This window comes from Squalius cephalus (assembly GCF_949319135.1).
Source record: "Squalius cephalus genome assembly, chromosome: 24".
In the NCBI taxonomy this organism is placed as follows: domain Eukaryota; kingdom Metazoa; phylum Chordata; class Actinopteri; order Cypriniformes; family Leuciscidae; genus Squalius; species Squalius cephalus.
Genome location: NC_137145.1, coordinates 15474521 through 15496258, shown reverse-complemented (window position 1 = coordinate 15496258; position 21738 = coordinate 15474521). Strand labels below are relative to the sequence as shown.

The following is a 21738-nucleotide window of genomic DNA, read 5'->3' as shown; positions in this document are numbered from 1 at the left end:
GCACTTGAACACTTCGCTGAGTCCGAAATCGCATACTCTCTTGAGTAGGTAATTATTCTGAATAAGTACTTGTGTTATGACCACTAAAAAAGTATGTTCTAGTATGAATGTGTGTAATGTAATTCGGACATACTACATTCATCATGTTGCCATTGAAATGTGACCTGTCATGTGTTACATCCATCAGGTAATCAAAAGTACACACACTTGTGTTCTTCACCATAGATATGTATGCGTAGATTCCACATTTGACCATTCCAGACACGTCGGTGAGCCCGCCATCTTGCAACAGACAGCGTGTCGTCACCCTGAACCTCACCCCCAAACCTAACCGTCAGTATGCCGTACGCTGAAACATAAAGTTGAATTGAAAGTCGAATTGCCCTGAGACCTGTTGCCCTGCATTCGCTTCACTGCCATTCACAAATCCTCTCCCATGGCCTCATGGGTTAGTAAAGTGTCCATTGTAAGCGCACTTCAGAATCTCACTGGAAGAAGTAGGTCATCAGGGAACTGTTTGCCTTATGCTTTTACGATCACTGTGAATTCGGACATACTATTGTTGTCACATACAGCCTAGGGAAGTATTCGATTTCGGATGCAGCCCTTGTCTACATGATGTGTTTCCTGTATTTGACTCAAGTATTCAAGTGGGTTTGAAGACCATATATATATATATATATATATATATATATATATATATATATATATATATATATATATATATATATACATATATACATACTGTATACATAGATGCCTCTTTAGTGGCCATTTTAATGGGCCACTATACGTAAGCTGGCTGCCATATCGAACATAAGTATCTGCACCCATAGTTAGATGGTATGAATACTTTTGCTACTTTGTCTGTTTTGTAGTCTGCATGTAACAGACTTGTCAGATTATGGTGCTGATTTGAAATAAGTTATTTAAACATGAGTTTGGCAAGCAGTTTTTGAGATTTTGGTATTTCCTCATATCCTTAAGTATATAAGAGTTGGTCTTGCATGTGTAAAATCACTGCTCAGAGGCTCTCTAAAAATGGACTTTGGGGGTAGTTGCTGATTTCTGGCGCTGCAAGGTCGTAGAGTCAAATCACCCTGCTGGTAGATAATGGAATTACACAGTTAGGACGGCAAATAACTTTTCCAGAGCCATTCAAATCACAAGTAATCATGCTTTCTAACAAAATATATTTTGTCAGTACATATTTTCATCTGTCAAGAAAACCGGCAGCCTCCAGGTTGTTTTCTTCCTGCATCAGCCGAGCAGCTGCCATTTGAGACATCTTTAGGTCAAATCATACTCGTTTAATTATGCATATATTAGACTATGACTGACAGGTATGACAGTCTGAAAAAGCACAAGAATGTAATTTCCCTCTGTTTTTAATGACTTCACTAATACTGGATGGAAGCATGTGCAATTACTGCATTGATCTAAGATCTCACCATGGACACTCGGGTCTGTCGAAAATATCCTCGGTATTTTTCTTCATTCCCACTACAAAGTAGCATAAAGAATCTGAATTGAGACAGTTTGGCAAGTGGTTTATAAGTGGTAACTGGAAGAGTAGAGGAGTTATGTCTGAACTGTGCTCTATATTTCAGTCTTGAGAAGCTGTTAAAAAGGAGAACGTAAGGCAGCTCTTACACACGATAGCAGGCATAACATTTGAAGCGATTATGGTTTTGCTGTGTTCTGCAACAGTGTCATGCCTTTTAATCTCACCACAAGCATCTGTTGGAGTCTTTTTTTTTCACATTGTAATGTATTAATTAAGCATTTTATCCCATAAACCCCAAAGGTTGGCTGCACTACATTTTTTTCAGTATAATCATCAATTGTTTATAAGCGGAACTCCTAGAGAATGAGGAAATGCACTGGAAAATAGGGATGATTAAACTCAAGCTGAATCACTCTGGCACATGGATCTCCAGCACTGCAGGAGATCAGTTTAATGAGAGAGACTGCTATCTGTAGAAGACTTAAACTAAAGAACAGAGAACATGGGCTGTGATCCCATTTACACAAATCAAAATAAAAAAAAGTCTGTTCCAAACCCTAGTGAACCACCTACGACAGCATTTGAAGACGTTTCCCCATGCTAAGGCTGTTTCAAATGTATTACAGTAACTGAGAAAGCAATCCCACAATGCACCATGACAAGCTTAGTTAAAAAAAGGTGGACAAAGCAAGAGACATTTTTATTATGATTGATTAAGATTTGATTATGAATACACATAAGTTAATAAATAAAGACATAAATTCATTCATTAAATGTATTATGCTTATTAGAGCATCATATTGTTAGCTTGGTAACATGCTAGTGTCCATCTCTATTGAAATCAATAAAGTCCTCTGTGGACTTCATGTGAATTTCTGCTTATGTAGTGTGTCCAAAATGAGTGCCTTATGAAGTCCCATTTCAGCTAGGATGCAGCCCATAGACAGTAGAAAGCAAGGCAATTCACCATGTTTTGGAACGGAGCCAAAGTGTTCGAACTGAATTCAGATATTGACCCTCATGTTCCTTGCACTTACAGCCTCTGCGGTAAACAGAAACTTGTAGGAAATCTGAGTGACACTAATAACCTGCCACTTATTTATAGATAGGCTGAGTAAACAGGCAGATTTAGGAGGAAAAATAGGAAATTGGTGTCAGACTCTAAATCATTGCCATGCAGTTATGTTTTGCAGTATGAATCTGGAACCCAAACTCAGCCTTGAAGAGCAAGTCAGGACAACTGCTTTGTGAAACTAAATGGGTTGCTATTCAGATTTGATCCACAATTTCCAACAAACAAGTGGATGTGTAAATAGAACAGGACTATGCTTTATTAGACACATTTTGCCAACTTGTGTGCAACACCGCTGGCTGTTCGTATGGTACTAGTTGGTAATAAAATAAGCATAAAACAATCTGTAGTCTAATGCAAATATGATTGCCTGGATTGGGTAATTACCATGTACTTTGCTTTGGTGATTTAAGGACTCAATGGAGTCTCATTTGGAGCAGTATTTTATTGATTCAAAGAGGATTGGTTTGGATAGCTGAAGTCATTTACAAGCTAGAACATGGCTCCAAGCTAAAAGTCTATCAGACAAGTTCAGTTTCAACAGACAATGCGAAACAAAGAACTACAAAACAACAAACTCTAAACTAGCCTCAAGCGTGCCTTAATCCAGTGAACTCTTTATTTCGTAAAGGTGCACTTATTCTTTTCTCTGTGGTCTGATTCTACTTTGAAACAAATATATATGTTATGTAACAATGAGTTTTGTGAATCAGCAAAGCGAATGCAGTCTCCCAGCCTGCAAAATGACTGACAAGTATGGAAGCTTGTTTCCGCCACAGAATAAAACATTTTAAGAGATAATTGCGACTTTTTATCTCACAATTGCGGGTTTATTTCACGCAATTCTGACTTTATATCTTGCAGATATGCTGAGAAATAAAGTCAGAATTGCGAGATATAAAGTCAGAATTTCGTGAAATAAAGTCGCAATTGCGAGATATAAAGTCAGAATTGCGAGAAATAAAGTTGCAATTGCGTCTTATTATCAGAATTGCGTGAAATATAGTCGCAATTGTGTGTTATAAAGTCAGAATTGTGAGATATGAACTATTTTGAGGTAAAAAAAAAAAAAAAAAAAAAAGTCCGTCTTTTTTTCCCCCTTAGTTTATATCTCACAATTCTGAGAAAAGATGTCAGAATTGCGAGATATAAACTCGCAATTATGAGTTATAAAGTCAGAATTGCGTGATATAAAGTTGCAATTGCGAGAAAAAAAAGTCAGAATTCTGACTTTATAACACGCAATTGCGACTTTATATCACGCAATTCTGACTTTATATCTCGCAATTCTGAGAAATAAAGTCAGAATTGCGAGATGTAAACTCGCAATTGTGAGATAAAAAGTCGCAATTATCTTTTAAAATGTTTTATTCAGTGGCGGAAACAAGCTTCCATAGACAAGCTTGTTACATATTCATTATCTTACACATTATCTTATGCATAGAGTTAATGTTTGTTACTCTTGAGATGTCAGGTAGGTTTACAGTATTGTATGACATCTGGCTGTTTTTATGAGCATGTCATTTAATCAATATGCAGCCAATTCATTTAAACACTGATTCTTTCAGGAACTGATTGTATATATGAGTGAGTCATTAAATCATTGAATCAAATGATTCGTTCAAAACATCAATTTTTTTCAGGAACACCACTGTGTGTTGCTCGGAGATGCAACAGTTGATTTTTCTGTGGCTTTGTTTGAAGCTATTTTTTAGATGTGCAAAAATAGACGAGTGTGCCTCTCTCAAAACCATTTCAAACACAATAAAGAATTAGGATATCATTGTAATGCAGCCAAAGATAAAGTACTATGAGAAACTTTTTAGTTTACTTCCAAAGTCTTTCGTTTCTATACTCTCACCCTCATTAACCTTGTCTTAAAGACCCACTGTGGTGAAAATCAAGTTTTTAATGTTGTTTATATGTCTTTGTGGTGTTTTTAATGTGCTTTAAGACAAACCATGTGCAGATTCATAAGTCAACACCATTGCTGAGTTTTTTTGTCCTTAAAACTGGAGTGAACCAAAGACTCAGTTTGAAATCGCCAGTGTTTCTTACATCACAAACTACCTTGTAACCAATCACATCAGGAGGGGGGCGGGCTTTAGCATATCATTAACTGTTGCGAAACAGGGGAGTCTCAAGAGAAGCCAGGTTATCCCGGTATATATGTCATTTTGGTGATCAAAGATACGTTTTTAAGGAATGAAATGATTGACTACAGGGGGATTTTTAGTTTCTTAAGTTTTGTCGTTGACGTCTGAAATGTAGGGTAGAGGAAACTGTTCCCAATTATCCACTCATAAAAACTGACAATTTCCCTACTTAAACTGTCAGAGAAATCTTCTCACATGCATCAGCAAAAGAGAAAAAGAGGGAATTTGGCACAACTGAGAGGTCTGTAAACATGGCTCTGTTGTCTGTATGTCTCTTTCTCTGGCGCGTGGTGTTATAAGCTTGTGACGTACGGGCATCTGTTCCAAAGTGGTGTGTTTAACATCCACAGTGCCAGAGCGCGAGTGTGTGTGTCTGTCAGGAGGCAAAGGCAGATGTTTTGCGTGGAGATGAGGCCTGGTTAGTGTGTCTAATCTGGGTATTATTCAGTAGACTGTGTGGGTATAATCACCCCTAACTCTCTCATGTCTCCGAGCAGAAACAGGGGAACGATAATCCAGCATCTCTCCCCCATCCCCTTATATAACCAACCGTCTTTCTGTCAGTTGAGCGGCTGGCTCTCGCTTGTTTTAAAAGTCAAAGGAAATGGTGCTCACGGAGTGTGGATTCCCCATTGTTCGGTATACTTTTAGATGTAAACACCAGTATTAATTCAGAGGGATTACGACTAGTTTCATTTCCTCTTAAATGATCCTCCTTGCATTCAGCATCGCACGTTTGATTCAGTGGAAGTCGACTGTGAGATTATGGCGGTTTGACCTTGCAGATATACTTTTGTTTTGTTAGGGCATTACCCATCAGTCTTCTGTGGTGGAATTTCATTGGCATCATTTTGGAAATCAGTGACATTGCTTCACTCACAAAAGAGACAATGGAAAATATTGATATTGTAAAGAGGTGCAAATGAAACACTTCACATTTTAACTAAGCAATTGTGGGACGTTAATGTGCATGTGGTGCATTTTTCATTTTACTCTTTTTGACAAACAGAAGTATCCAACATGATCTCATAAGAAACCGTAATTATTTTATGAGGTCACAATTTCGTATGAATTTGGAAAACTTTTAGAAAAAATGTGAGCCACTGTAAAATCAAAGCACTATCAATAGCTATGTGTCCATTCAAAGTTGCAAATTGAATGTGCTTGGAATATTGCATAAACATTTGCAAATAAAACACTGTTTCCATGTGCTCAAGAGGAGGAAAAAATCACTTCCTGGGAAATTGGAATTAGAACATTTTCTCTGACATCATGACTTTTATGATTTATAAAGACGAAACACAATAAATGCTGTTATGTTATTTTAGGTTTTCATTGGTTATTGTAACCTTTAAGGATCATCTCCGCTTGTACTATTTGGAAAATCTGCATGTTCTTTGATGTTTTCCATCAAGAATTGTCAATTATCACAAAGAAGTCACTTCTTTTTAAAAAAAACGATGTTTAATTCGGACCTCGTCGTCCATCCAAACATTTTTCTGATCACATGATCCGTCAAAGCAGTCACATGATTATTCTTTTGTTGCACATCGAGGAATTTATTCGGTAAATGTGTTTTCATTAGAGTTTATGTGCATGTCTTCTTACTGAATAAAAAATATCTGCTTCAATTAAGTGTATACGTTTTTTAATGCACATTTTTAGAATTTATGTGCATCTTAGCAATTCCATCCAGCGATTTTTTTTATGCGGTATCCCAAAATTTGCGGACAAATAGATTGATGGAACCATAGCTAATGAGGCGTAGGCAGGTTGTATGAAAACTTATGAATGAGATTATACAAATTCATACGAATTATTCACCAATTCGACAAAACGTAAAATAGTTTCAAACTGCAATCAGAGTGTGTTGAAAGCACCATAGAGGAAATGCACATTACTGGCCATTTAACCCGTTTTTACAATGTACAAAACTCTGTAATTTTCACTGCACATCTGAAGCACACTTTCAAATCTGAAAAGACAAAGTGGTCATGCCTAATGATACACCCAGAGCATAAAAGCACAGATACGCAGGATGTTTACAAGACCTCTCTGATGAAACCGGCGTACGTCCCTGTACAACAGAGAAAAGGCCCAGAGATAAAAGTGTCATTATGTTTCGATCATATAAGCTGAATTCCTGGAACCTTGCCCGTAAACAAGCTTTGGATCATGCAATTGGATTGTGTTGTCTTCTGTATAGTTGTTTCTGCAAAAAGAAATAATGCACTTTGAAATTCTATTTGCATTCAACTGGAGTGTCCTTTTGTGCACTTGTTGATGTAACAACAATGATGTACTGTAACTACAAAAAAAAAAGGCACATTTTGTATAAAGCTGTTGTCTGCAACTGTACTGCTGTGGCTTTCTGTCGAGCACAGGAAAGATTGGCTTGTGCGAAGGTTTGTTTTAGTTCTTTATGTGTGCATATGATGATAACTTCAGTCTAAACTGCTCAATTAAATGTCAATGAGGAAGATTTTAACAGGAGTACAAATTGTCATCATTTGTAAATCACATAGATTTGTTATAAAGTTTTTCAGGGAACAGAAGTTTTCTTTCTTAGAGGAAATTACAACACGATGTATTCGTATCTGAAAAGATTATATGATGTGCATTTGTGCTGAAAATGCTTTACTATTGCGACATATCCAGCAATCTTTGTTAAATCAATCTATAGATGATGCATATGGTAGTTGTTCTTTTATTTTATTTTACACTGGACAATGAATAGGATTTTATTCAAACATACAAGATGAGTTCTACACATTAAATAGACAACATCAACATGTATGAACACAATACAGACCATCAGAACCCTTTGACCCACAGGGTCATCCTGCAAACCATTACAATACTCTGATTTATTGGTTTAATAAAATATTCTCTGGTTTAAAGATCTTGTTTACAGAAACAAACTTAATATAAAACAAGTAAAATAAAATAGTTAAAATAAAACATTATTAACATCATGCTTTGTGAAATGACCCTGGACTCTACAAAGGCGCTATAAAACAACAACAATAATAATATTAATAATAATTATTCCATAAGTCTATTTGTACTCACTAAAATGAGGTATTAAAAATAAAACATTTTTCAAGGACATGGACCAAGAAAACTACCCTGAAAAATCTTGTGTCTAGATTCCCAGTCTGATTTTTATACTGCATATATTATATGGGCAGTTGCTACTGGGAATGAGATACAACGAGGCATCAGGTGAAAAAATATACATTCCCATTTGTAGCCAGGTAGAATAAACGATAAAAAATAAGTCAATTAAAGCCACCTTGATGAGAAAGTCGCTTTATAAATACAACCTTTTCTTGTTCATAAAGTCTGTATGCTTCATAAGTCTTTATACTATATGCATTAATCAATAAACACAGATGTTAAGCATACCAGCATGACAGTTTTGTGATCCTAAACTAAATAAAAATCACAAAAACAGCAGCATAAACAGCAAAACACCATGAAACGCCAGATGTGTGATGAGTGATTCATATGTAGTTGTCATGCATTACTGACGAGACATAAAGAGAGCACGTGAATACATAAACAGCTCTTTATTTATGTGAAACACACCTGTGCGCGTTCTGTCCTGGAATATGCACAAATTACTAGATGCTTACAAACCCTGAAGCGTCTACAAAAATGTAATTAAACTGACTTGTTTTTCTCCACGGCTTTTGCAGTCCATGGAATAAAACAGGTTTCCTTTCTCCATCAGACTGTTTTGATAGCAAAACATTGCCGGTCCAAGGATATACTTGGATATCTACTCAGAAGATCTGCCCATCCTTATGCGGAGCACAGAGTTGGTTGGACCCCTGGTTGAGAAACACTGCTGTACATGGATTCCATCAATAACACCTGTGGTTTGTCAAACACAGTAGCACCTACACAAACACATAGTATCACTCTGCTTCTCAGATGCGCTGATGAGAAAGTAGACGGTAAAAACTATGCATGTTCTCATGATAGTTCATCCCAAAATGACAATTTACTCACCTTCATGTCATTCCAAACCTCTATGACTGGCTTTCTTCAGAGGAACACAAAAGAAGATCAAAAAAAGAAGAGAAAAATCCTCAGAAGAAAGTCATACAGGTTTGGAACAACATGAAGGTGAGTAAATGATGACAGAATTCTAATTTTTTGGTGAACTAACCCTTTAATAAGGTGCATGAAGAATGGTCACTAGTGTACAGTATGACTGAGTCCAAATGTTTTTATTCCAAAGAGATCAGCACACATCTTCAGGACGAGTCCTCAGTTGCATGAACACAAGCATCCAGATTAATTAAGGACTTGTTTGTCAATGGTCAGTAATACTCTCTCATGCCGGACAAAGATGTCTTTGGGCTCTGTCTACGCAAACGTTGGTCCCGGAGAGAAATTCTGCCCGGTCTGTCGATCTCCTGCTGGCTTCCGAAGGGGTGTGTGTCCTCCCAGACATGCGGACGTTCCTCCCAGGCTAGTAGAGGAGGGTAAGAGAGCAGGTATTGTTCAGGTGTGGATCGGCCCTCGCTAAAACCCAGCGGGTGAACAGTAGAGGCGATGTCGTAGTGATCCGGGCCGCGGTATTCTTCGTAAACAGGCGAGTTGTTGTCATCCAGGGTTTGAGACGAGCAGAAATCTCTCTGGCCCTGGTATCGTCGTAACGGGTAGCCCATTTGCAGCGATAGGGTGCTGCCGTCCAACCGAACGCTGCCGCCCAGGCGGGTAGGGGTCCCACGTAACCGTGTTGGGGTCAGGGGAGGTGGGGGAGCAGGAAGGGGTGGGGGTGGTGGTGTAGGGGTCTGGTCTCGAGGCGGTGATTCCAAGCCTGGGAGACACGTGTCGAGCCACTCTGTCGTTTGCCATTGGTAGGCTGGAAAACACATGCAGAGTATCAAAAAGTGCAGAGGACTTGTGAGTATCAGAAAGTGCAGAGGCAAATTTCATTAGACGTACCTTTATGAATGTTGCACATTTTGCAATCTTTACACAAGTCTTCAATAATAATAATAATATTAATTATAAATAATAACAACCAACAACAATCATTATAATAATAATAATTATTATTATTATTACTACAGATACTACTACAAATAATACTAATCTACACTACTGTTCAAAAGTTTGGGGTTAGACTGGAGTAAAATTTAGCATCAAACATTTTAAAATTGAAAACAGTTATTTAAAATATTATATAACAGTATATGATAGATTAAAGGTTATATATATATATATATATATATATACATATACATATAAATATATATAAATATATAAAAAAAAATATATATATATATATATATTTATATATTTATATATATATATATATATATATATATATATTTATTTATATATATATATATATATATATATATATATTTATATATTTATATATATATATATATATATATATATATATATATATATATATATATATATTTATATATATTTATATATTTATATATATATATATATATATATATATATATATATATATATATATATATATATATATATATATATATATATATATATATAAATACACATACATACGCACATATATACATACACACACAAAAAAATGTTCTGTGAAAATTCTCTGATTTATTTTCCCCTTTGATTTCCTTGATTATATTTAAATACACAAGATGCATTTTAGATAAGAGCTATCTTGCTTAGTACAGTAAACGTAGATGTGAGCTCTTACAATTCATAAAATACTTTTTGACGAATTTCAGGCACATCCTATCCTCACAGTGGAGGTGTGGGCTTGCTGTGAAAAGACATACATGTGTTTTGATGAGTTATGAGATGAAAACAAATAAACAACGAACAGCCAAATAAAATAAAATAAAAACAGACAGAACAATCGACTTGTTTATGCTTGATGAAATATTTGAAGATGGAATGTTCTGGTGCATGTAAAGGTTTATAAATATGCATGACCATGTGAAACAAAGGGACAGATATTAGCAAAGTAAAATGAAACAATAAAAGCAAACATAAAGTGGACTCACAGGAGGTACTGTGAGGCTGCACATCACACAGACCTGCAACTGTTAGAAGAAGAGGAAAATGTGACTAAATCAACATTCTAGCTGGCCTGGCCTGGCCTAAACCAATCAGATTTTAGCAATAGATAACTAGTAGGGGTGTAACGGTACATGTATCCCTTCCGAACTATCATTTTAGTTGTTTCTGCTGTTATAATGAGACAAAATCATTTGGCATTGTGGCGATTTGTGTGGTGGAAGTCTCACTACAGTCCAGTGATGAAATACGAGTGTCCTGGCTTTGTGCTTAATACACTAAAGGACGCTGTACTGTACCAACTAAGGGACTAAATGCTGCTAGGCGGAACAAACTATAATTTGCAAGTTACTGTCTGTTCAAAATAAATGAAAAGAAACCTAGCATTGGGGATTTGTTGGTTTTTCCTGTTGAACCGAACTAATATCGAACCGTGACCCCAAAACTGTGGTACGAACTGAACTGTGACTTCTGTGTACCGTTACACCCCTAATAACTAGTGATTGTAACCAATCACGTCAACATGTGATCGTCACAGAGTGGATCTCTGAGCTGGAGTGAGTGAGTGGAGGCGGGGCTAATTTGCATATTCATAGAACCACCTTTACTAAATGAGGCAAGGGTGTAGAGTTACATTCAAGCTATTTTAAGGCATGAGGGAAAAAAGCTTAAATATGTAATTTTGGTGTTCAAAGATGAGTTTTAAAGGATAAAATGATCGACTACAGGGGGACTTTAATATTACAACAATATTAAAAATATGAATATTTGTAAAATATAAATAAAACTGTATTACATTTAAATATACCTGAAACTTATATTAATTAATAATATATATAATAGTATATAATATTATTAATAAAATTAAATGAATCTGATTACATTAGGTTACAACAATGTAATTTAACAATAGAAAGTATCTTCTCAAGGTAACAACTGAAAGTTTACACTTTCAAAGTAAAAGAATGCTGATTCAAGTCCCACAAAAGTCTTTAAACCAGGAGCATGTCCTACTTGGGTAAATCAAACTGTGCTGTTTAGCATAACCAACAAAAACAGTCCACTTTCATCCAGACCTCTGAGAAGTAAGGTGGAGCTGCGAACTCCTCAGACAGCATGAATTACCATAGTGTGTGAGACTTTCAAGCAAACAGCTTGTTTTTGCACTGATTGGAAACAGCTTTGGGCTAGGGCAGGTTTAATTAGAGACTGGTTCTGCTGCGCTTCAAAACCAGGTCACTGCCACAGAGGATAGGGATACTGTTCTTCAGTAACGGAAGGGTATAGTTCAATAGTTCAGGTTTTTACTGCAACTGGATTATGTGAGTGAATTAGAGAGCGAGTCTAAACCCTGGTTTTATACAAGTCGTGCAGTTTAATTAACAGATTTAATCCCACTTTCGTCGGTGTGGACTGAACTCCCGCATGATTGGACACTTCGCTCTGGGATTTTACCTTTACCTTTTCATGCAGCATGGTTTTTGATCCCTATAATATTTAAACAGGATAACATAAAATATTACTCTACAGCTCAATAGTTTCTCTCAATTGCAGCATTCTGTGGTCAGTTTTTTTTTTTCTATAATGATGCTAAACTGTGTGATTGACCGCTGTATCCAGGCAACCGATTTCCTAGCAGCGCTGGATGTCTCCCGTATAGCTCTGTGCCCTCATTCTTCTCATATAATAAATAAATAAATGGACATGAAATATTGATTTGAGGTGAAAATGTTTCATTTGCCTAGTAGCCATTTAATAAGCAGGAAAATCAAGGTCCTGATAAATTGTTGGATTTATTTTGTAATGATGATGTTACTATTTTATTTATAATATGTACATTATAATACCTTTGAAATTATTACTAAATATTTTTACTAAAAATGAAATCATACTCAAACAGAACAAACAATCATTTTAATTTTATATATAAATAATTAGTTTAAAATAGTATATCAATAATTAATTAAATAATATTTAAACAGAAAAATAAATAATATTTTTTTAAATCCTTTGGGGGAAAAAACAAGATAAGTTTTAGTAAAAGCCCACTTCGAAAATTTCATCCCGTCACAAACGATTTTTTATTTTTATTTTTTTGGACAATTTTTGACAATCAGATTCCAGAGAATCTTTCTTCACTGGTTTGGTTCCAATCGGGCGAAAAAACCTACAAGTTCACAAAAGTAGGTTAAAAAATACCAGAATTCGTCAGGGCGAATTTTTGTTCAAGTTTTGTTCACTTTGAGCCTGCGACTAAAGGCCTCGATATACTCACGGCGAAGTTCTTTTTTGTTCTTCATTTAAAGGGATACTCCACCGTTTTTTCATATTAAACTATGTTATTCCCTTAACTAAGACGAGTTGATGCATACCTCTCTCATCTCAGTGCGTGCACTTAATCGCTCTAGCGCGTGGTGACACTTTGAAAGCACTTAGCTTACCCCAGTATATTCAATGGTATCTAGCAGCAATGAATTTAGAAGTGACCAAACACATCGACGTTTTCTCTATTTAAAAACAGTTACACGAGTAGTTATACGACCAAGTATGGTGACACAAAATAAAACGTGGTGCTTTTCTAAGCGGGTTAAAAAGGATAACTATAATGTATGGCGGAATAGCACTTTTGGAAGTACTTCGACTCGGCACAGTAAAAAGTCACGCCTGATCTTCTTCCCACTAGGAACCCACTAGGAAGAAGTGGAGTATCCCTTTAAGGGTAAAACAAAGTTCGAAATAGCAGCGATATCCTGTTATCGAACATCTGACGCCGCCCATGTTGCTAAGAGTGGGGTTTAAATGAATAAGTGCTGCGCGCTTTGCTAGCTCAATAACAAAATAAACAAAACAACCTTGAGAAAACAGCAAGAATTTTAATAAAGCATAAGAAAAGCATCTGATTGTAGCAACGTGGATATGTTTGTTTGCACGAGCTCTTCAATTCACCACTCTAGTAAAGTCATGTTCATGTTTTCACTTGAGGACGTCTGACCTCGATGGACTGAACAGGAGAAATGATGTGGAAAAGATTTCCAAGTGGAAGAAGGCGAAGCCTCTGCACACACCTACCTATTACGCAATCACCATAGACCAATGGTGGTACACTACAAAGGTGTTTACCAGCCAGGGCGATCTTTTCCTTTGGCAAGCTGTTTCGAACTCCGTTTTGGCCTGATTTTGATAGAAATCAATTCGTTCTTCGATTTAGCTTGAAGTATAATGGGACCTTAATGGTTTAAGTTATGGGCGATTTCATACTTTTGATCACTGTAGCACCACCTACAGGCTGACTGGGGCGAGCCTTAGTGACGTTGTGGACGGTGTGAGTACTACCAGCCCTCATAGTTTCACGTCTCTACAACTTACGGTAGGGTCTTCCCGATCACTTTTAGGGCAGAATGTTGAACTTTGAAAATCCTAAAAATTACAATAGGGTTTCAGCGCTATGCGTTGAACTCCTAAAAATAATATTTAAAACAGAAAAATAAAGAATAATATTTGTTAAATCCTTTGAGGAAAAAAAAAACCATTCAGTAATATGAAAATTGAGTCATACCTTCATTTTCAATGGTGTCCACTGCATTATTTACCAGTCGTATCACTGTCACGATGGAAGCTAGGACATTAACAAGTGTAAAATGTCAGGCAACAATTGAATAAATGATCAAGCACATCAAACCAAAATCCAACATTCAATGAAAACCTTACATAAGCATTTATATAAATCACTTTGTCTTGTTTGTAATCCTCCAGCGTCATGAAATCAGCTAAACAAAAGCAAGTGGACCTCTGATGTGTCAGTCTGACATCTATTTTGTACGGCAGAACTGATAATACACTACTGAGTCATAATAGCAATCGCTTTTGGAGAGCATTTCAAAGGCAGATGGATTGTAATTACTGCTCTGACCTATTCAGGCTGTCACTTTGTTAAAGCAGGGTACGGTTATCACTAATCCTCATGATTTCCTTTTGGAAAGATCAGACAATGCAAGTCATCTTAATTAGGTGAATGGAATAATCTGTTACTTCTGCCTAATATTAGGTTATAATATTACGGATGGTTGCGTGAGAGTGTATGTATAGGTTAATGTGGGAATGTTGCATTTGTGTGTTTTTAATCAGGTCATTTAGGTATATAGATATAGGAAGTGACCCAAAGTTGACTTAACTATCAGTCTGTCCCTCACTAAAAGCTATCGTACAGCTTTAGAAGACTTGTAATATAGTGCTTGAGGTTTACTGACTATTCAGTCAAACTACACTTTTCGTTCCATTGACTTGCATTCAAATGCATGCGAATGCGGGACACCGGAAATGCAAGCTCGTGCAAAGAAGTTTCGGATTTTGCTGGGATCTAAAGTTCGAGTTTTTTTTGTCATATGTTGAATTTATGTTTTTAAAAAAGATTGGCCGTTGCAGTGTCCGTAGAAATTTTGTGTGCTCTAAGTCTAGTGTGACTGTGGCTTTATGAGTCTTTTGTGGTGTGTTTTTCTCCTATTAGAGTTTGACTTCCATTGCATTGAAGAGAGCAGCTTGGACATTCTGCTAAACTTCTTTGTTGTTCCACTGAGAAAATAAAGTCACATGGGTTCAGAATGAAATGAGAATGAGTACATAACTTGGCTTGGCAACAGTATAGCCCCTTGTTTCACTTGTTCTCTGTCAGTTGTTGAATAAGTGGGTCCTCACAGTCACCTTCTGATGGTCAGCAGTCCTGTGCTTTCTGTACCTTCCTGTAATGTTTCTCCTACGCCAGAGTCTCTTCACGTCATGTTTTTATGTTATAAAAATTGTGTTATTTCCTGTCTTGCTCCATGTTTTGCAGTTCTTTGTAGGTCTACACTGCAAAAAATGCTTTTCTTACTTAGTATTTTTGACTTGTTACCAGTCCAAATATAAAAAAAAATCTTATAACAAGATGCATTTAGTAAAATGCCATAAGATATTATGTCTTGTTTTCTGGGGAAATAAATCAAAATTAAGTTTTTGCTTTAAACCAAGCAAAATTATCTGTCCATGGGGTAAGAAACATAATCTTGTTTCTGTTTGAATTAAGATTATTTTTCTTACCCCATGGACAGATAATTTTGCTTGTTTTAAGCAGAAAACAAGACATAATATCTTATCTAATTTTACTTATCTAGTAAATGAATCTTGATTTAAGAATTTTTTGATATTTGGACTGGAAACCAGACAAAAATACTAAGAAAAGCATTTTTTTGCAGTGTATCTTGTTAAGCTTGTCTGCCTGTGTATATACAGCCCCTTGTTTCACTTGTTCTCTGTCAGTCGTTGAATAGACATTCTCTGGTTTAGTGTGTTTCCTCCTGTTCCGTGTTTTCATTTGTTTCACTTTGTTACTTTGTGTTCGCACTTTAATCAGTCTAAACCTGCAGGTGGATCCGCTTCCCAGCCTGCTTCTTTGCCTGTCTCAAATCATTACAAATATTACATTACAAAGACAAAGCTTACGTAACAAACAGTGAGAAAACATCAACGCAAAGGGTTCATTCATTATGTTATCTAAATTACTATGTGGTTTATTCAGAAGCTTCAGTCTTGCCCTAATGATTTTTGTAGGATCATGTGGGATTTGGACTGTGAAACGTACAGTATATTCTAGAGCCTAATATTTTGATGGTTACAGTACTAACTGAATGATTAAAGCCTAATAGGAAAAAATGCCCTAAAGCAACAGTCCACCTTTTAAAAACATTTGCTGAACTTTTCCAGAGTGGCGAGATAAACTTCAAAAGTTCTTTGAAGAGTGGAAGTTTTTTTTTTTGGGAGGTTGTTTGGAGGGTATGTTAAGAACTTTGGACCTCGCGATGCATGAGAAAAGCTCACCACTGTCATCGCAGGAATCAGACTGGAAAGACCTGAGGGAGTGTGCCTCGCTGGTGCTGCTGTCGGAGAGGCAGGCGACGACCTCTGCTGCATTTCCAGCTTCTGCAGAAGAGTACAACAGCAGATCTTTATACAGATCCATACACGTGCAAATACATGCATTTGTGCTATACATTCACACAACACATGCAAATACAGTCATAACCACAGTACGTGCAACAGGGATCAACAATAGCAATGGTCCAGTGCCATCGAGAGAGTTGCTGTCAATGTCTTGGTCATAATTTTCCAGCTAAAGAGTGTTTATGAATTTATAGCTGTCATAGAGTAATATTATAGCTGTACAAAATTGTTTAAATCTTTATTTTTGGAAAGAAATTTAAATATAAAAAAAAAATACAAAAAGTATTTGAACGTTTTTTTTTTTTTTTTTTTTTAAGTAATATTGTGAAGTAGTATTACTAACTAAAATAATAGTTTTTTTATTGTAATATATTTTAAAATGTTATGTATTCCTGTGATGAAAAAGCTGAATTTTCAGCATCATTACTCCAGTCTTCAGTGTCACATGATCCTTCAGAAATCATCTAATATGCTGATTTGGTGCTCAAGAAATTTTACATATTATTATTAATGTTGAAAACAGTTGTGCTGCTTAATATTTTTATTTTATTTTAAGTTATATTTTATTTTTATTTTATTTTTGTTTTTTTATTTTAACTTTGATCAATAGAAAGTTGAACATTACATAACATAAATGTCTTTGCTATCACTTTGAACTTTGAAAAAAAAAAAAAAAAAAAAAAAAAAATACAGCTGCTAAAATATTTTTGTGGTAGGTCAAGCGAAAATATTGCCATGTCAAGTCTCTAAACTACTGGCCCATTTGCATTCACCAAACAGACATCTAATATCCAAAATCAGACATGCACATATGAACTAATGAAACGGCATTGAAAGCTTAATCCTCTCAGTCTACGACATGCAAATCTTTCAAATCTGCTAAAGTGAAAGAGCAATAATATCCGTCCTATATTCATCCCAGACAACACACTGCTAAAGCTAGCAAACAGTTCGTGACAAATGAGTTTCTGCTTGAAGAAAACACTAACAAGACCAAGATCATTCGATTTAGAACACAATGCCCAGAGAAAATCTGTGGACGCATGTAACACGGTTACACAAGCGGAAGTGTAATAATCGCCCTCACACATGTACTAGCTGTCTACCTGCATGGCCAGACTGTTAAATAATTTATGAGGGAAAAAAGGCTCCTGTTGGCCTATTTCTACAGCACGGCTCCTGTTGGCTGCTACAGCATGGCAGATGGTTCTGATTACTATAAACTGGTTTGTTTTGAAACAATTTATGAGTCCCTGGTCAATTTTCAAGATGGAGCCAATTTGAAAATTCGCTAAATACGAAATGATAGAAAGGAGATTTGAGTAAAACCCAGTTTTTTTTCATACAGAAGTGGTCAAAAGTGATGCAAGGCCTTGAAAAATGTACATATTCACCCTTTATTCACATATTATTAAAAATTTGTCAAAGATTATTTGTCAAACTGTGTGGACAATTATTGGTAAAAAAAGGTAAAAAAATGAACAAACACGAGAGAACCAAGGAAATATTGATAACTGATTATGTTGTAGTCATTATATGCTTTTTCCTGTGAGCTTTTTGTTTTTCTAAGCTTTTTTCGCATAGTAAAATAAAAACTGTAGCTAATAATTTTGCCAGATAAACACCTTAACAAGTTTAGCGTTTTGTTCTTCCTTCATATTTAAAATAGTTGCAAAACATGAAATATTTTCCTCATATTCTGATGATTTCATTGAACTTGTCAGGTCATTTAAAACAAATATCCCCTCCTGCCATCACTTTTGGCCACTAATGTATCTCATTGTAATTAAAGCATTATGCATAACATTTATCATGTGGATGTTTCTGTTTGAATCACGCGGAGAGACTCTAAATGCTTCACTACCTCCTTTTGTGTGAAAGCCTCATGTTATCTCTAAGGTAATTGCACTCCATCACACATTATTGTACGACGGATTTTGCGAATGGAGACCAGGGTGCATATGTATAATCTCATCCACACAAAGGCTGGCATTTAATTGGCCATGGGGAGTTATGGAGTCACGCTGAAATCGCTCTGGCTGCAGTTCTGTCAACCTTTGTTTGATCTGAGACGAGTGGTGTGTGTGTGCGCCACTCCGTTACCCTCAGTTCTGTACGCTTCCCCTCCGTTCGCCTGATAACCCCTGTCTTCCCACTCCAGAGCTTGGACTCGATGCTCCATAATGTTGTCTTCATCTTCGTCCTCCTCGTCCTCTTCCCACGGTGGTTTGCGGATAGGACTGCGGTCGGATGGGTTTGGGGACATGGATGAGGGAAGATTGGGCGCCACGCTGCAGACGGCCACACCTCTCCGTGGCATCCCGAGGATGTGCGGCGGATCCGCCTGGAAGGTGCTCATCTGGGGAGGGCAGGAGAGGGTGGCCAGCCCTCCTTCTGCCTTCTCCGTTTCTCCTCGAGGGATTCCCTGGCAGCAGGGAAGCGTGTAAGCCGTGGGGCGCACCATGACCTGGGGGGGCCCTCCTGCGCTGTCGTTTCGGTAGAGGCTGGCACGACACTCGCCACTGACCCGGACGGCTTTGAACTCAATGCCCTCGGATCCCATGCCCGTCTTCTGCAGCATGTAGTTGGTCTCTGTGGAGATGCCCACCGCCTCCCCTCGGCTCCAATCCTTCCGGAAAACTTTTTTACGGAATGCGGCCAGCAGGGTCAGCAGAACTAGCACCACGAAGAGCAACACGCCGATGCCGATGATCTCTCCCGGTCCGACGTATGACAGCGCCTCAGCCTGAGTGTCTGGGCCGTCCAGAGACGGCTGCCCGCAGAACTGACCCTCGAAGCCCACGGTGCAGTTACAGTAGAAGGCTCCAAATGTGTTCACACAAGCCCCTCCGTTCTCACACTCCTCCCTCTCACATTCATTCACATCCTCATCGCATCTGTGGACAGAAGGATTTATTTGTGTTAGAAAGCTAGTATTTAATTCCCAACAGCCTATTTACTGTATACTGTGTGTGCAGTATATACTGCATACTACTATATATTAAAGGGATACTCTCTCCAAAAATGAAAATGATCTCATCATTTACTTATGCAGTGAGAGTTTTCAGAGTGAATTTTTAGCATCATTACTCCAGTCTTCATTGTCACATGATCCGTATCCCTAATATTTGGTGCTCAAGAAACCTGTATTATGATCAGTGTTGAAAACAGTCGAGCTGCTTAATATTTTTCTGTAAATCGGGATACATTTTTTCTCAAGATTTTTTGATTATTCAAAAGAACAGCATTTATTTGAAACTTGATCTTAGTGCTGCGTTCGACACAATAGATCATAACATACTCTTAGATCGACAACAAAATTACACTGGTATTCACGGACAGGCCTTAAGTTGATTTAGTTCATCAGACCGTTACAATTTTGTCTATTTAAACAGGGAAAAAATCTATAATAGTGTCAGTAAATTATGGAGTGCCACAAGGATCTGTGTTAGGCCCTCTGTTATTTTCAATATATATGCTGCCAATTGGTAATATTATAAGAAAACATGGAATTAGTTTCCATGATGACGCTGCTGATACTCAGTTATATATTTCATCACAACCTAAGTTCAAGTTGAAGGAGTGTGTTAAAGATATTCTATTAAATTCAGATAAGACGAGGGTATTACTTATTGGACCAAAAACCTGAACACAGAAGCTCTTAGAATACAATTTGCATTTGGAGGGATGTACTGTTACTTCATCCTCTACAGTTTAAGACCTGGGTGTTATATTAGACAGCAACTTGTCTTTCGATATATATTATAAAAACAGCTTTCTTCCACCTCAGAAACATCGCTAAGCTATGGAACATGCTATCTGCTTCTGTTGCAGAAAATGTAGTTTCATGCATTTATGACCTCTAGACTAGATTACTGTAATGCATTACTAGCTGGTTGTCCTGCATCCTCAATAAACAAGCTACAATTAGTCCAAAATGCAGCAGCTAGAGTTCTTACCAGGTCAAGAAAATATGATCATATAACACCAATTTTATTATCTCTACACTGGCTCTGTTTCAATTCCAAAGTAGTGCTACTGACCTATAAGGCCCTAAATGGTTTAGCTCCTGTGTATTTAACCGACCTTCTATGACCCTACTATCCATCATGCTCTTAAATATTATAAAACTCTGGACTTTTGGTAGTGCCTAGGATATCTAAGTCACTAATACTAAGTCCACATCATCAGGAAGGCAATTCATCAGATGACGCAATCTCTGAATCTGCATGCACCAATGCTCAATTTCTATTGGATTGTAACCATTGTTCACAACTTGTAATAATTACTTTAATGTGCTCATTGTTTCTGCCTTAATAAATGATGTCAGCTAACTGCACGATTTGTATTGTCTTAGAACTGTACATTTCTGACATATGGACATTCGTTTTGACACAGTCACCTCTGATGACAGATCACTTTAAATTGTAATAGACATGCATTTTCTGTAAAGCTGCTTTGAAACGATATGTATTTGCTATACAAATAAATGTGAATTGAATTCAGATAAAAGTGTTAATTTCTTCTTTTTTTTTTTTTTTTTTACTTACTGAACTCAATATTTCAACAGTAGTGTTGGTAATTTGTCTATACAGAAAATTGCCATACATTGAACAGCATGAATAATAACTACTATGCTATTCCGAACATAGCATTAGTGTTTCTCTCATTGTCTGATTGGTTCTCAGAAGCAGAGAGAAAGAGAGAGGTTTTTTTGCTGCCTTTAAAGATTCATACATTTTCACATTTAGCAGAACTCGAACTCCCAACTGTGCTGCAAACAGCAAATATGTGATGATCTGCTGTTCAGAGACCTTTTAACTTGTACTCTAAGTGCAAGAAATTTTAACGACTTTCTCAAGTGAGCATAAGAGAACATAATGAGAGGGTTGTTTGAATTGCGTAACATAATGACACAGCTGGAAATGCAGAGAAATTAGTTATATAGTAGTTATATAAAAGCAATTAGGTTTTTATTACTTTATCTTCAC

The 21738-nt window shown here is 36.7% G+C and overlaps 1 protein-coding gene across 1 annotated transcript in view; it reads right to left on the bottom strand.

Moving 5' to 3' along the window:
• Positions 1-7429: 7429 nt before the first annotated feature.
• Positions 7430-21738, bottom strand: part of fat3b (FAT atypical cadherin 3b) — a 60056-nt gene continuing 45747 nt past the window's right edge. The window contains exons 26-31 of the mRNA XM_079860616.1: positions 18851-19644; positions 16625-16726; positions 14331-14390; positions 10762-10800; positions 10452-10517; positions 7430-9614 (exon numbers count right to left, since the gene is read on the bottom strand). Coding sequence (XP_079716742.1) covers positions 9067-9614; positions 10452-10517; positions 10762-10800; positions 14331-14390; positions 16625-16726; positions 18851-19644 — 1609 coding nt within the window. The 3' untranslated portion in view covers positions 7430-9066. The remainder of the gene's footprint in view (positions 9615-10451; positions 10518-10761; positions 10801-14330; positions 14391-16624; positions 16727-18850; positions 19645-21738) is intronic.